Source organism: Caretta caretta, chromosome 5 (genome assembly GCF_965140235.1).
Source record: "Caretta caretta isolate rCarCar2 chromosome 5, rCarCar1.hap1, whole genome shotgun sequence".
NCBI classification, from domain to species: Eukaryota; Metazoa; Chordata; order Testudines; family Cheloniidae; genus Caretta; species Caretta caretta.
The window spans coordinates 122,023,334-122,040,477 of record NC_134210.1 but is presented as its reverse complement, the minus strand read 5'-3'; the positions used below and the strand labels follow the sequence as shown (position 1 = coordinate 122,040,477).

The following is a 17,144-nucleotide window of genomic DNA, read 5'->3' as shown; positions in this document are numbered from 1 at the left end:
AGGACAGTGTTGTTACATGTACACCCACACATTAGTGAAGTGCGTTACCCTGAATATAGAAACACTTGCTCATTCCAGCATAGTATGCAAATGGCATACATACTGCACTAGCCGGAGTGCTCAAGGCAGAACTAGACTTCTTCCCAAAGCCTGTTCATACTGGGTTGGCCACCAATATAAGAAGGATCAAGTGTGAATGGAGAATCCTAAAACAAGATGCCATTTAGATGAGCATGGTGTAAATGCCTAGATAGAAGTAGTGTCATCTTCTTGTGATACGAATAGACTTTCATGTCCTTTTTCAGGACTTTCCAGCCAGTGGAAGTGAAACTGTCATACACTAAAAACCAAAACCTAACTAGCTTTGTTTTTGTTTTCATTATTCATGGCATTCTCTGCCAGATTGGTACTCAGCAAAATAATCTCTAGAGCTGTACTTGCTCCTTCACTTTGATCTCATATTCATAACTTCAGGAGTCTACAGAGTGGAATTAAAACATCCCTTCTATTTTTGCATGCCCTATTTTATCCCTTGTAAGAGGCACATCACAGAGCACATTAGAGAGGGTGAGATGAATGGTACTTAGAGCTTATTGTAAAGATAACAGCAGAAATTTCCCTTCGGTGTTTCTTTTTCTGCATGCAGAAGAGGAATTGCTCAGCAATGTGTCCATATTTAATGAAACCTGCGTGAAGTGGCAGAGAAAAGTTGCAAGAGCTGGGACAAAGGAAACATACACAGTAAGTGAGACACAATTTCTGTGTGTGCATGTGAGGGGGAATTTTGGAACTAATCTGGGCAGCTGAACAGTTTTGAAGATTTGTTTAGCTGGGTCTGCTATAGTGTTGAATAAAGGGTAAATTGCTCTTTCATTCTAGTAAGAACCATATAGCACTTTCAGTGAGGCTGGGTAAATGACTGAGGGGAAAAAATACATCCCCGTCATCAGGTTGGGTAAAGGGTTCACCAAACTTTGACTGAGGCCCTAATGCTTGAGCACACCTCTGTTGAAATATGAAAAGCTACAGGGAAATTAACAGCAGGTATAGTACCGTTAGATACTACAGTGTTGGGAGAGAGTCGTTTGTTGTATATTTTGTGTTGCAGAAGTGCCTAGGGGACCCAGTCATGGACCAGGGCCCCATTGTGCTAGGAGCTGTACAAACATATGACAATAATTTTAATCATTTTAGTAAGTGGGAAGAAATTAAGGCTCTGGTTCAGGAAATTATCCATATTCAGCAGAGCACTTATACACATGCTTAAGTCTCATTGAAGTCACTGAGAGGCAAAGTGGCTTGTCTAAGGTCACACAACAAATTTGTGGCAGAGCCAGGAACAGAACCCATGTCTTCTAATTCCCAGTCCATGGCTCTGAGCACCAGATCATATTTCCTACCCCACACGGATGTTGGGAACTTTTGTTTTGAGCAATGAAGGAATATACTGAAACCTCTCATCCAGTTCAATAGATTAATCGAAAGAACTTGTTTTAGTGTGATTCATTTTATTTATGTGACTTTTTGAAAGGGCCTGTCTTTAGCTCTAGGTACTTCTGTAAATATTTAAATATGCAAAAATAAGAATAAAATGTGAAATATAAAGGCATAGAAATGAATTGCCCAACCTGGATAATTTAAACTAATAATTCGATGCTGATAATTCCCACATTCAGGCAATGGTGATATCCCAGTGAAAAGCCCAGAGAAAAAGTTGACTTTTACAGCATGTTCAGATGGTTAAAAATTCCCAGCTCTAGCAGACCAGACTGGGAATAAATCCCAAAGTTGGGGACCATTCCTGGAAAATGACCTGCCACTATCCTCCTCTCTTATACACCACAAGAACCATTAGCTTGAATGCATTTGTTGCTCACAACTGAGGTGGGGAAGAGGCAGTGTACAAAGTAGTCTTGCCTGAAATCAGGGTTTTACAGGTCCAAACCAATTCCTTGAATCTGTACTGAACAGGTAATAGGCAGTGAATGCAAACTAAAGACCACTGGGATAATGTGCTTCTTGCACGTAACTGAGCAGTTCCATTTTGCACTAAATTCAGCTTCCAAACAGCTTCATTTAGAGCACTTCTTAGTAGTTTAGTCTGGAGGTGACAAAGGCATAGTTAAGCGTAACAGGGTCTGCAGTCTTGTCTATGTTGAGTCTCCATCAGATCACCCTCATCCATGCCCTAATCTCAAACAAACCCTGGCCATTCATTTCACTGCACCAGGCAGGTCAGATGAGATGGAAGCTTCTAGTTCACTGTTGTTCACCAACTGTTGATGCTTTTGTGGACCGCAGAGAAAAATATGCAAAAGTACAGGAAAATTAACAGCAGATATAATAGCGTTAGCATTGGTGGAGAGTGGCTTATTCTGATTTGTATTGTGGTAGTGCCTAGGACAAGTGCTAATTATTTTAATAATCGTTTCAGTAGGTGGGAACAAATTAAGGCTCTGAGTCAACCATCTCTGCTCAGCAAAGCTCTTCAGCACATACTTCTGTCCCATTAAAGCAGAGATAAGTAGGCTGCCGTGACTTTAGCGAACCAGCATTCTAAATTTTGGAATTCCACTGCTAATTTAATCATCTCATTTTTTAAAAAAAATCCCACAACAGTTTCGTATATTGGGACGAAGATGGTACCAGAAGGAATTCTCTCGTGAAATGATATTTAACTTCACAACAGGTGAAGAGACTCCAGAGGTGTGTTTAGAGCTGAACTCCGGTGCTAACTACATGGTGAACATTACTACAGCATCCTCTAAGGGGACCTCAGCCCTAATTACTATAGCAATTAAGACAGAAGGTAGGTATGATGCTTTGGAACCTTTATAACTCATAGAAGTAAGTCAGTGTGCGAGTCTCATTTCATTTTTTGGACCCTAGGTGGATCAGAAAACATTTTCTCTTGCTTTCTCATACATTGTACCTCTCAAACTCTTGAGGCCCAAATGTGAGGTGCAAATGTTGGACAAAGACTAAAATTAAAATGAAATGTGAATGGTCCAGGAAGCTTAAAATTAAATGAGATTAAATCCATGAACAAAAATCACACTCTTTACAACCTTGTGCTTCTGATGTAAATAATTACTATTGAACATACATGGCACTTATAAAACACTGTGTAATCAGGGGCATCAAAACACTTGGAAAATAATGAAGAGATCTCCTTACTCCTTGCTCTGTGTTTTAATCACAGGATCATTCCTTTTCACCAAGAGACTGAAACAGGAAAGTTTAGCCTGTTGCATTAACACACCTAACTCTTGGAGAAATATTTGTGTGGTGAGGGGAGGGACAGTGCAAACTCAGAAGGCTTTAGTATTTGTAAGCTTCCAAGACTTTCTGCAGATGTGGGGCTTGTCTATATGATGCAATAACCCACACCAGAGGAGAGTAAATTCTAGCACACACAATGTGCTGCACGCTAACTGGCCCATGTGGTCCCTGCTGGTGTGCACTAAGAGTTCCCTACAGACTAGATCAGTGCACGCTCGGGAACTTTTTAGTGTGCACAAATACACAGGCCAGTTAGTGCAGAATATGCTAGTGCATACGAGAATTTATACCTCTCTGGTGTCGTCTAATGCACAACATAGACAAGCCCATAAAGAAACATACCTTGTGCCCCCACTTGATCTTTAGAAAAGAGAAAATAAGGTGGAAAGATTGAAACCTGCCAACTGGCCATGCCTACACAGCAAAAGGCCATGCAATAAAAACCCCATGGCTGGCCTGGGTCAGCTGACTTAGGGTTGTGAGGATGGAGGGTCCCAAAGCTTAGGGTCCATCCCAAGCCCGAATATCCACACAGCAATTTTTAGACCCACTGCCTGAGCTCATGAGCTTGAGTCAGCTGACCTGGGCCAGCTGCGGCCGTGCCATGGGTCTTTTATCCCTGTGCAGATGTACCAAAATTTTCTGGCCATGACGTTGTAGCTCAGAGCTTGGAACTTGTTTGCCATGTCGGCTTCCATCATATGACTATACCAATCAGAGTGCAAAAAAAGAAGTCAGGGTAAAATGTTGAACATTTTTTGTTATTTTAAGCTGAATTTCACATCTTACTCTCTCCTCATCAGCAGTCCTTTTGAAGCTGCTCTGGAGAGAGCTGAAGCCTTTTAAAAAATAGCTGTTTGAACATCATGTTTTGTCTTGCTGTTGGAGACCGATGTCCGTGAGGACAGACTTGAGTGTTAGTGTTTAAATTGGTGAAAAAGGCCTTAATTTCATTAATGAAATAAAATAATCCCCAAAGGAAAGGTGTACAAGGCATCTGTCTTGAAAGGGAAGTGGGGGAATCATGGAATCTAGAAATGTAGGGCTGGAAGAGACCATGAGGTGATCAAATCCAGCCCACTGCACTGAGGCAGGACCAAGTAAACCTAGACAATCCCCTAGTGGGTGTTTGTCCAACTTGTTCCTAAAAACCTCCAATGATGGGGATTCCACAGCCTCCCTCAGTAACCTATCCAGTGTTTAACTACCCTTATAGTTAGGTTAGACATTAGGAAAAACTTTTTAAGTCTCCCTTGCTGAAGAATAAGCCCATTACTTCTTCCCCTACATTCAGTAGTCATGGAGAACAATTGATCACAGTTCTTTTTATAACAGCCCTTAACATATTGGAAGACTGTTATCAGGCTCCCCCCCCACCCCCTCGTCTTGTTTTTGGAGAGATACTTTTAATGCAGTTACTGGCCTCCCCTGAATTTCTGTGCTCACAATAATGAATGTTTCCAGTCACATATAGGATCTCCTGATCAGGCCTTCACTCCCAACAGGCTGCTAAGCAAAGCTGTAGCCCTATCTCACCCTGAGGAAATGGGAATTCCCATAGGCTGACCCCTATCAGCATGGGGACGGTGGATTGGTGCCAAGTCTATGAGATGGGGTCACACCCACCAGATCCCAGCCTTGCTTCTCCAACTGATTAAAAACCTTTTTAGCGGCATGGGAGGGAAGTACTTCATCCTGCAGTCGGGATCAACCACCACAGATACTACTAACTTTGTGCTTAACTGGTCTTCCTATCCAGTAGATCCCAGCCCAGTCAATAGGTCCAAGAGGTGCAAACTTTTGGGATGCAACAAGCCAAGCAACCCATGTGTGATGGCCCTGAACTTTATCCTCACTGTTGGCCAGATGAGCCTGATGACAGGAATAAACGCCTGAATTTAGACCAGTTGCCTTTCACCAGATCAGTCCAGCTGCAGTGTCTGATCAGATAGCAATGTGCACAATGTTTACATCAAAATGCACCGTAATGCCTGTGAGCAAGGAACATAAGATGATCATCTTTCATGCCTAGATCAGTTGAGCCATGTCTTGTTCCATGGTAGTGGAATTGAAAACCATGGGTTTTTCCAACTGCATATTTGTATCCACAATATTATGGTGCCGGAACCATATAGCCAGATATAAGGGTGCAGATGACACTGAAATACCTGTGAACCATATTGTTGGGGAAGAACAAGAGAGATGAAGGCAGACACAAGAGCATTTAAAACAAAACTCAGTAAGGAGGGGACACAAGCTTGCATTGGGCATTGGAGCACGGATTTCCTTTCAAGCTTAACATGGATCTGAAAGTAAGCAAGCTGCCATCTTCTCAAGGCCTGAAGCTTGCTATCCAGGAGTCTAGTAAGAGTAGAAGACTTAGCTCACCAATATGGAAATATTTAATCCTGAAGTGCACAGTAAAGCCAGGTGCTGGTATTGAGTGACTCGAGTTGTGTCCACATGGAGAGGCAAGAGACCCTTCACTTGAGGGGAACTGTGGGTGGTAATCTTTGAAAGTAGTAATTGGACAGGATGTGTTACTGGACACCTTATGCCAGGGGATCCCAGAATGCACTGACATGTTTTTGAAAAACAGAGGTGCAAATGGAAACCATTAGGCAGGGGCTGAGGTCTTTCAGGGGCAACAAGCAAGTGGGAAGTTGGCCCAGCAGACAGTTATCTAACTCTGCAGGATGCAAAGGAATCCATGCAGCCAAGAAGGTCCTTGGTGGCAGAGTTTATTACCCTGTTACCTTGTAAAAGGTAGCCATGATACTGGCTAGTGCGTGAAAAGCAGAGGGTGATGTTCATTCCTGAGTGCTGGGTGTACATACCCTTAATTGGCTTTTTGACCATGAAACCTTTATCATGCTGTAGGGGGAACTGTTCCATGGTTGATGGTTTGGATGATAGTCTAGCCCTCTAAAAGACCGTCCTTTTAGTCTCCTGGGTATTTCCTCCACTCCAGTCTCAAGGGGAAAAATAATTAAATGGACACTGGAATGGGAAAAATAATACATTGAATGAAGCCCTGTGCAATCCAGAGCACAAGCCATCCCTTGAGTGTTCCAGACACTGATGAAATATGTGCTGAAATCTAGGCCTCCAGAAGCGTCCATGTACAACTGGACATCTGGGAAGAGTTAGCCCTGAAATGCCAAGGTGAAAGTCCTGTTGTACAGATACAAAAATGAGTTCCCAAAAGTCAAGGCTGCCCCAGTATAAATGTGGTGGTGTGGACGCATGAACTCAGCTATGGGGACGCATCCCCCAGCAGAAAGCCTAATCATAAGCCATTACCCTGCCCACAAATCTGAAAGTTTCAAAGGCTACATGTGAAACTTGAGTATGGCCATATCCTAATACCATATAGGCTCAAAGGAGAAGCCAAGCATCTCAGATCCCTTGGGATACAGTGGGAGCAGGCAGAAAACTGCTTTGCTGTCACTTTTAGGTGAGCGGCAGAACCATCTCATAACATTCAGGATCCGTTAGATAATAGTTTTATAGTGCCTTCCATCTGAGGAGCTCAAAGTGCTTTGCAGACATTAACCTACTAATACAATGCCTGCAAGGTGAGCAGCATTATTTTCAATTTTAGAGGGGGAAACTGAGGCACTGAGCAAATAAATGACTCAAGTCAATGGCAAAGCTGGGAATAGAGAATCCATGTCTACTCAGTCCTTTGTCCTTTCTCTCTTGATTATCTGTTTGAGTCTGAGAGGTACTGTATAACCTGACCTTCCCCCTGGGGCTTTTAGGGTTATGGTTTCTAGTAGGGAGGTTGGTTTGGAAAAGGAGAGAACTGACAAAATGAACAGTGACTAATTCCTACTGGATTTTAGCTTTTTAGCACCATGGTTTGGAGGTATGTGGCCTGCAAGTAACTCCTACAACTTTTGTAAGACCTGAAATCACCTAGAAAGCCCACATATGTATACTTGTCTTCTGGTTGTGTTAAATCTGTTAGCATTTCCAAGAGAACTAGAAGAGTTAATTATTTGGAATAATTAGTCAGAATAGGACCCTTTCCCCTTGAAATTATCAGATACAGCAGGGGTGGCCAACCTGAGCCTGAGAAGGAGCCAGAATTTACCAATGTACATTGCCAAAGAGCCACAGTAATATGACAGCAGTCCCCCACATCAGCTCCCCACACCCACTGCCTCCCAGCCACCAGCAGCCCCGCCAATCAGCGCCTCCCCCACCCTCCCCGCACCTCCCAATCAGCTGTTTTGTGGCGTGCAGGAGGCTCTGGGGGGCGGGAAAGGGGAAGGGTATAGTCGGTGCCTATACAAGGAGCCACATATAAACTTCTGAAGAGCCACATGTGGCTCCGGAGCCACAGGTTGGCCACCCCTGAGATATAGCATCCCACGAGTAATACTGAACTCAGAAAAGACGCCCTTTTTTCCTGAGAGCACGTTCTCTTGTGCTCTCACCTGCCCTTGCTGGACTCGGGAGTGTACTGACAGCTGTGGCAAGTACCAGTGCCTTTCTGAAAGACTCAGCAAACCTGCTTCCCCTCAGGTTTGGGCTCTGATTTAGGCAGGACTGGTATAGGGAGACCAACTGGCATAATTTCAATTTGTGGCTGAGAGCTCGTTGGTTTCCATGCCCTGCACTGATTATCTGCCTGCTTGTGGAAGTGCTCTTTGCTGCTCAACCATATGCAGTCCTGTAGTGAGATGAGCATTGCTGATAATATCCTTATATTTAATGAGGGATGAGCTGTTCTCTGGCAGCCGTTCATCAGTCATGGGGTGGAGCGGGAGTGGTGTTCTAAAGCCAGATAACCAATTTGTGATGCTTTGGCCTCATTAAACATTTAGCTTGTCTGCTGCTCTATTTCTAGGGAGGTTACACTCAGCCATCTTTAGCAGCCAGGTGGAGGGAAAAGCCTCATGTATTTTCCCTCCTGCACATTTTCTCAGGTCTGGGACAGGTGGTTATGCAATGGCTTCTCTCTATCAGCAGTTGGGGACACTGTGGAATTAGATTGTTCTTTGTCCCATTCAGCTAACCTGTGTGCTGAAAGATGTAACAGAAGCTTCTGAGGGTGTAGCAGAAATGGCCAAAAATACCTTGTGTGGTACTTGAACATCAATAAATTTGTGTACACCCACACATTGTTGCCATATTTTTAAGCTGCCTGGCATAAGTAATCAAAAGGGAGGTACAGTAGGACCTCAGAGTTATGAACACCAGAGTTATGAACTGACCAGTCAACCACACATCTCATTTGGAACTGCAAGTTTGCAATCAGGCAGCAGCAGAAGGGGGAAAAAAAGCAAATACAGTACAGTACTGTGTTAAGCGTAGACTACCAAAAATATAAAGGGAATGTTTTAAAATTTTTTTGACAAGGTAAGAAAACTGGTTCTGTGCTTGTTTCATTTATATTAAAATGGTTAAAAGCAGCTATTTTCTTCTTCAGAGTGTGACAAAGTTCCTCCTCTACCTTGGTGGGTCTTGCACTTATTGGCGGATTTGCTTGCCTTGGAGATTCACGGCAGCTGTCAGCTTGGCCGTTTTTCTGAATTCACAGTCCAGGTTGACTCCTCCTGCGTCTGACCAGGAGTTGAGAGGTTTGGGGGGAACCCGGGCCCGCTCTCTACTCCGGATCCAGCCCAGGGCCCTGTGGAATGCAGCTGTCTAGAATGCCTCTTGGAACAGCTGTGTGACAGCTACAACTCCCTGGGCTACTTCCCCCTGGCCTCCTCCCAACACCTTCTTTATCCTCACCATAGGACCTTCCTCCTGGTGTCTGATAATGCTTGTACACCTCAGTCCTCCAACAGTCCACGTTCTCACTCTCGGCTCCTAGAGCCTCTTGCTCCCAGCTCCTCACACGTGCACCTCAAACTGAAGTGAGCTCCTTTTTAAATCCCGATGCCCTGATTAGCCTGCCTTAATTGATTCTAGCGGCTTCTTGATTGACTGCAGGTGTTCTAATCAGCCTGTCTGTCTTAATTGTTTCCAGAAAGTTCCTGATTGTTCTGGAACCTTCCCTGTTGGGAAACGGGACCTCCCTTGCTTGCTCCTCAGCTATCTGCTTTCTATTCTTTCCTAAAGCCCCCTGGCCTGGATTTTTCTTACTTTTTCACCCTGCCTTAGTCCCCACCCTCCACCCCCCCCGACCGGGCCAGACGCTTTTTTGTTTTGTTTTGTTTTTTTGCCGTTTTTCTTTGCTGTCGTTGAGTGCTGGTCAGCTGCCAACTTGCCGCCAGCACCCCCCCCCACACACCTGCTCTCGGGCGCAGTTATTTGCCTTAGCTGAAATCCCCAGAGGAGGGAGGGAAGATTGCTGACCTGCTACCTGGAGGGGGGAGTGGAGCCCCCGGACCCAGCCGTTTTGCTGTCAGCCTGGAATTTCTTCTTCTTATCTCTGCAACGTTCTCGGCCTGCCGGAAGCCTTGGTACACAGCCAACAAGCTGGAGAGCAGAGAAATCACCCAGGGAAGCTACAAATCATCGTGGAGGGGGCCGTAAGACTGAGTAATTTTTTTGAATTATACTCTAGTGGGGGGAAGTTTGACTGTGGTTTAATTGCGTTTGTGGTGGCACAGGGGTGTGGCACGGAGATGCCCCCCGATCCATCGGTGCCCCTCCCAACATTATTACAACTGTGACGGCCCCCCGCCATCCGTCCCTGCTGGCAACCTGCCATCTGCCTTCGAATCCAGCTGTTTGCTTTGAACTTTGCCTTTCGGACCGGACATAACAGCCGACCAAACGAGAGACTTTGGACAAACGTGCGTGGGTCCACACCCCCCCACCCCGGATTGTTTATTCCACAGTTTGCCCCTATTACCGGACCCCGGTTTTTGTTTTTTTCCCCCTTCCAGTCCAATCCATTTGGTACCACCCCCCCCCCCCCGCCTGCAGCCCGGCAGGGAGGAGCGGTTAATCTATTTCCCCCTCCCCCCTCCTCCTTCTGGTGTCTCCCCGTCTCTCCCCGCTCACAAGGGCGGGGAATGAGAGGGGCGAGGCCCCTCCAACAACATCAGTTGTCCCTCCCCCACCTACCCCCCTGCCCAACCCCCAAGCCCTCCCCCCCCCACCACTGTCAAAACACCTGCCACCGCCCCCGCTGGGGCACCGGCAGCAGGAGGCACCGGGGTGATTACTGCCACTTCTACGTCCACCGCCCCCCCCAGACTCTAGGAACCCCCCTCCAGTTGGCCGGAAAGGCCAGGGCGGGAAGAAAGGAAAGGGCCCCGCTAAAACCACTAGGCCCTCCATGGCAGGGGCTGCCCCCACCGCTGTGGCCTCATCATCGACCATGGCATCCCTCCCTGCTGTTCCCTCCACCAGCTCTGCGAACGTCCCACCCCCGACCCCCAGGACGTATGCCCAGGCGGTGGCAGGCTCCCCCCGCCTGCCGCCTCATCATCTCGCCCACCCACTGCCTCCGCTATCACCACCAGCGGCCAGGGCCCCTTTCCCCACCTTGACCAGGAGGCACGGTGTCCGTTGCCTCCTGGTGCCCGCCTCGCCCCACGTGGAGACGTACGTGCAGGCGCTGGCGAAGGTGGTAGGACCCACGGCTATCGTGGCGGCCTCCAAAATGTATGGGAAGGTCATTTTTTTCTTAACTTCGGAGGCTGCCGCCCAGGAGGCAGTGGAGAGGGGCCTGGCGGTGGGGGGGGGTGTTTGTCCCCCTAGAGCCGCTAGAAGACCTGGGCGTTCGCCTCGTCCTCACCTCCGTTCCTCCCTTTTTACCCAATGCCGCCCTGTTACCCGCTCTCTCCACGCTGGGGAAACTTGTCTCTGTCATCAGCCCTCTCCTGTTGGGCTGCAAGGACCCCACCCTCCGTCACGTCCTCTCGTTCCGCCGGCAAGTGCAGCTTCTACCACCGCCGGCGGCGCGTGACGGAGAGGCGCTCGAGGGGTCCTTCCTAGTCCCCTACCAGGGAGCCCGCTATCGGGTCTTTTATTCCACCAGAGAGGCCCGGTGCTACCTCTGCCGCTCAGCGGGGCATGTCCACAGAGACTGCCCTTTGGCCCAGGGGGGAGGGGCACCCGAGACCCGGCAGGACATCGGCCCCGTCGTTGCCGACGCCCCTGGACGCCCGGCACCTGAAACCAACCCTCCTCCTACTCGACCCGCCGCTGCTCCCATCTGGGCCCAAGACACACCTTCCCTACAACGCCCAGGCGAGCAAGGGAGTCCCACCCTTGCTACTACCAACTCGGCAGAGCCTATGGAGGAGGGTGTGGCAAAGATATTACCGGGTATAGGAGAGGGCCCGCCCCAAGGAGAACCCCCCCGCCCCTCATGCTGCCTCACCGTCACCCCCCCGAACCCCTGAATCATCGCCTTCGCCCCCCGACACAACCCCTGCTAACCAATCCCCAGACGACGCTATGGAGGGCTGGACCCTAGTCCAGGGGAAGCGAGGCAAGCGGAAGGCTCGAGCTCCGCTGCACCCATCCGATGCGGAAGCCCCCCGGAAGACCAGGAAGGGAAGCACTGATACTGAGCCTTCAGCTATGGCCACGAGTGAGATCCATCCGCTGATGTCGGGAGGGGAAGACAGACTGGCATTGGAGGGCAGAATCCCCCCTCCACGAGAGCCCCTCCCCTCCGAGACCCCTGAGGAAGCTCCTTCTGCCCGGATACCACCCGAACCCCCCGCGAACGCCGAGGCGACCGTTGAGGCGGGCCCTAGAGGAGAGGCCCCCGGGGTAGCATGAGTTGGCCTCTCCTCCGTGTATGCGGAGATTGATGCCCTAGATTTGACCCTGGTCACCCAGGGAGAGGATGATCTACTGCCGGCTGGCCTCGCTCTGGGCAACCTCACCCCAGCCCCCCTTTCCCTATGCTCCCTCTCCCTAATTGCCTTCCCGGGCGAGCGCCCCGCAGAAGGTGGTCCACCACCTGATGCCATGGCCGCCAAGACCACCACAGAGCCAGCGCCTAGCATCACTGGGAGCCCCCTCCCTTACCCCTTAACCCTCGACTCTGCTCAGGAGGCACCTTCTTTTAGCTGCTCGCCTCCTGAAGCCCAGAGCCTTGCCTCTGCCCCCACCCCCACCCCCGTCCCTGCCCAATCCACCTCCTCCTGCAATGCTATTGCCACCCCTGGGGTTATTTCTTTCCCGCCTTTCGCAGATTCCCCCCAGGGAGCAGTCTTTGCACTTTCTAGTCGCGACCCATTAGGAGTTGCAATTTTTCCCCCGTCATCCCCTTCCACCCCAAGGCGTGAAATGGATTTAATAACCCCAGCCTGTCAGATGCCCCGTCAGTGGTCCACACCCTGCCTACCCACCTTAGCGGACCATGAGGCTGCATTAAGAGCCCCACCAGGGAACACCCCGGAAATCGTAACCCCACCCCCCCATGAACTGCGGCATGCACTACGGAAGTTCCTAGAACACACCCATGGCGCCCGCAATAGGGTACAGCTGGCTCTTCAGCTATGGGGGGACTTTGATCAAATTCTTCAGGCCACAAGGGCCCTTATAAAGGAGGGCAGGGGGCAAGGAAAGCGTGGTGCTGCGGCCTACGAGCGGGCCCGCAGCTTCCGAAAAGATCTACTCATCCACGGGATGGGTCACGGGTTGCTGCGCAACCCGCCGGGGGCCACGAACACCCCCACCAATAAGAAACCCCCACCCCCCCAGCCCTCCGCATGACACCTCTTATTATTGCAACCTTGAACACCAGGGGCTGTAGAATGGCTCTCCGCAGGTCCCAGGTGCTCTCTTACCTTCGGGAAGGGGGGTACTCTGTAGCTTTCCTGCAGGAGACCCATACGGACCCGACCGTCGAGGACAGGTGGCGGCTGGAGTGGGGGGACGGAGTATACTTTAGCCACTTCACGACTTGGCAAGCTGGAGTGGTGACCCTGTTCTCCCCCACTCTATGGCCCGAGGTGCTAGGGGTCACTGAGGCTGTGCCGGGCCACCTGCTGCACCTTCGAGTCCGTATGGAGGGGCTTGTGGTCAACCTTGTTAACATTTATGCCCCGCAAACGAGCCCAAAGCGGCCACAATTCTATCAGCGGGTGTCCGACTTCCTCAGCACCCTAGATTCGCACGAGTGCCTGGTCCTGGGAGGAGACTTTAACACCACCCTCGAGGAGCGGGACCGCTCAGGGGCCGAGCCAAGCCCAGCCACCGCGAACGTTCTCCGAGAAATAGTCAAACATCACTCCCTAGTGGACGTCTGACGTGACCATCACCCAGATGACACTTCCGCGTTCACCTTTGTCCGGGTGGAGGCCCATCAGTCACACCACTCTCGGTTGGACCGTATTTACTTATCCCGTTTCCATCTTTCACAGGCCCACTCCTCCACCATTCGGCCGGCCCCATTCTCCGACCATCATTTAGCCACCATAACGGTCTCCCTCCATGCAGAGAGACCGGGGCCGGCCTATTGGCACTTTAACAACAGCCTGTTGGAGGACGAGAGCTTCATGACGTCCTTCCGGGAGTTTTGGCTGGCCTGGCGAGAGCAGTGGCGTGCCTTTCCCTCGGTGCGGCGATGGTGGGATCTAGGGAAGGTGCACGCCAAGCTCTTCTGCCGTGACTACACTCGGGGCACCAGCCGATGGAGAAATGCGGCGATAGAGCAGTTGGAACGGGAGGTCTCAGAGATGGAGAGGCGTCTGGCCGCCAACCCCGAGGACCCGTCCCTCTGCGGAGCGTGCCGGGAGAAGCGGGAGGAGCTCCGGGCCCTCGAGGACCACCGGGCCCGAGGTGCCTTTGTTCGGTCCTGCATCCGCCTCCTTCGGGAGATGGACCGCGGCTCCCGCTTCTTCTATGCCCTGGAGAACACGAGGGGGGGCCAAGAAACATGTCACCTGCCTTCTTGTGGAAGACGGCACCCCCCTCACGATCCGGAGGAGATGTGTGGGAGGGCCCGTGACTTCTACACACAAGCCTTTTCTCCCCGGATCCGACCGATCCTGGAGCTTGTGGGGTGCTCTGGGAGGAACTCCCCACAGTCAGCGTGGGCGACCGAGACCGGCTAGAGCTCCCTCTCACCCTGGCTGAGTTCTCGGAAGCCCTCCATCGCATGCCCACCAATAAATCTCCGGGCATGGACGGGCTGACCGTGGAGTTTTACCGCGCGTTCTGAGACATCCTCGGCCCAGACCTAGTCACTGTCTGGGCTGGGTCCTTGGAGAGCGGGGTCCTCCCTCTGTCGTGCAGGCGAGCAGTGCTCGCCTTGTTGCCGAAGAAGGGGGATCTCCGCGATTTACGAAACTGGCGTCCCGTCTCACTCCTTAGCATGGATTACAAAATCATAGCGAAAGCAATCTCGCTGCGGCTAGGGTCTGTGATGGCGGACGTGATCCACCCAGACCAGACCTATACTGTCCCGGGTCGCAGCATTTTTGACAACCTATTTCTAGTCCGAGACCTTTTGGAACTCGGGCGGAGAGATGGTCTGTCGTTTGCCCTCCTGTCTCTTGATCAGGAGAAGGCGTTCGATAGAGTAGACCATGGGTACCTCCTGAGCACTCTGCAGGCGTTTGGATTCGGACCTCAGTTTGTGTGTTTTCTCCAGGTGCTGTACGCCTCCGCGGAGTGTTTGGTTAGGCTCAACTGGACCCTGACCGAACCGGTCAGCTTCGGGCGAGAAGTGCGGCAGGGGTGCCCCCTCTTGGGCCTGCTGTACGCTCTGGCGATCGAGCCTTTCCTCTGTCTCCTCTGCAGGAGGTTGACAGGGTTGGTGCTGTGGGAGCCGGAGCTGCGACTGGTCCTGTCGGCGTACGCCGATGACGTACTCCTCGTGGTCCAGGACCCGGGCGACTTGGCACAAGTGGAGGCATGCAAGGCCATCTATTTGGCAGCCTCCTCCGCCCGAGTCAACTGGGTCAAGTGCTCTGGCTTGGCGGTGGGGGACTGGCGGCAGGTAAGCTCCCTCCCACCCGTGCTTCAGACCATCCGGTGGAGTGCGGGTCCACTGCTCTATCTCGGCGTTTACCTTTCCGCCACGCACCCTTCCCCGCCGGAGAACTGGCAAAATTTAGAGGGCGGGGTGATAGAGCGGATCCGGAAATGGACGAGGCTACTCCGATGCCTCTCCCTCCGAGGGAAGGCACTGGTGCTTAACCAACTAGTCCTGTCCATGCTCTGGTACCGGCTCAACGCCCCGGCCCCGGGTTTCCTGACCCACCTCTGGAGATTGATTCTAGAGTTCTTTTGGTCAGGAATGCACTGGGCCCCTGTTGGAGTTCTTCATTTACCCCTGAAGGAAGGAGGGCAGGGCATGAAGTGTCTGTACACTCAGGTCCGCGTTTTCCGCCTCCAGGCCCTCAGAGGCTCCTTTATAGTGCAGGTCCTTCCTGCACCGCTTCCAAGGGCTCCGATATGACTGACAGCTCTTTTATCTTTGTCTGAGAGGTTTTCCGCGAGACCTCTCCGGGCTGCCGGTCTTCTACCAGGACCTCCTCCGGACCTGGAAACTGTTTCTAACGACCAGGTCCGTGGCGGCCACCGTGGGAGCAGATCTCCTCACGGAGCCCCTGCTACACAATCCCCAACTCCGTGTGCAGGTGGCGGAGTCCCACTCAGTGCGCCAGAGGTTGGTCCTGGCGGAAGTCACGAGGGTCGGAGACCTCCTGGACTACGATCGGAGAGACTGGCTGGATCCCCTGACGCTCGCTCGGCACATGGGGCTCTCCAGCCCTCGTACCCCCCGGCGCGTACTTCAGGAGGTGAAGGCCGCCTTGACCCCCGCTGCTCAGGCTTATGTCAACCGAGCCTTGCGCGAGGGCGCACCCCGCCCAACCTCTACCCCAGGCCCGCTGGACCTTTCCATTGGGCCCCTACCCTGCCGATCCCAACAAACCCCTCACCCTTTCACTGCAAGCCGGCTGCATGAACTGCAGACGGTCAGTTTTCAAATCGCACCACGGAATTATTTATACACACTCACGCTTCACACCCTTCACGCCCACACCCTGGTGTCCCGCCCTGATACAAAGTGGCGGGACCTCCTGCCACCCTTGGAGAGTGAGCAACCTCGGTGGGCCAGCCTGTATTCCACCTTGGTCCCGAGGCCCATCAGGGACATCAGTTGGCGGCTCCTTCACGGAGCTGTGAGCACGGGCGTGTTTCTGACACGGTTTACCCCCATCCTGGATACTTGCCCTTTTTGTAATGTGAGGGAAACCCTGGCGCACATATATCTAGAGTGTGCCAGATTGCAGCCCCTTTTCCGGCTCCTCACAAATATTCTATTGCGCTTTTGGCTTCATTTCTCCCCTCACCTTTTTATCTATACACTCCCCATCCGTGGCCCCACAAAATCACGAGACCTCCTGGTTAACCTCCTCCTAGCCTTGGCTAAAATAGCCATCTATAAAACCAGAGAGGGGAGGTTGGCCCATGAAGCGTCCTGCGATTGTAGGGCCGTTTTCCGATCCTCAGTACATTCACGTATCCGGGCGGAGTTCCTCTGGGCGGCGTCCACCGACTCCCTTGACGCCTTCGAGGAACGGTGGGCGCTGTCCGGGGTTCTCTGCTTGGTGACCCCGTCCGGTTCCCTCTGTCTGACCCTTTGATTGAGGGGAAGAGCGAGAGACGCCAGCCCCAGCCGTTGCCGCTGTGGATACCATCATTACTGTCATCTAGGAGGGGTCCTATAATACATGAGTGTCTACCCCCCCCACCCGTAAACCGCCCACCCCGCAGCCATGCCCATCTTGCCGGGCACTCTCAGAAGAGGGATAATTGGTGACACTGGGCGCGGCACTAGGTAACTCGAGGGGGTGGAAGACCACGAGTGTCGAGGAAGCCCCCCCGCTCTAGGCCACCAGGTAACTCAGGAGGGTGGAAGACCACGAGTGTCGACGAAGCCCCCCCGCTCTGGGCCCAGGCTAGCCTGAACACTTCTC

At 51.6% G+C, this 17,144-nt stretch overlaps 1 protein-coding gene across 6 annotated transcripts in view; it reads left to right on the top strand.

Moving 5' to 3' along the window:
• SUSD1 (sushi domain containing 1) overlaps positions 1–17,144 on the top strand; it is a 110,101-nt gene that overhangs the window by 53,847 nt on the left and 39,110 nt on the right. For all 6 annotated transcript variants that reach the window (XM_075128849.1, XM_075128847.1, XM_048851118.2 and 3 more), the window contains 2 exons: positions 647–741; positions 2,620–2,809. In XM_075128849.1, coding sequence (XP_074984950.1) covers positions 647–741; positions 2,620–2,809 — 285 coding nt within the window. The remainder of the gene's footprint in view (positions 1–646; positions 742–2,619; positions 2,810–17,144) is intronic.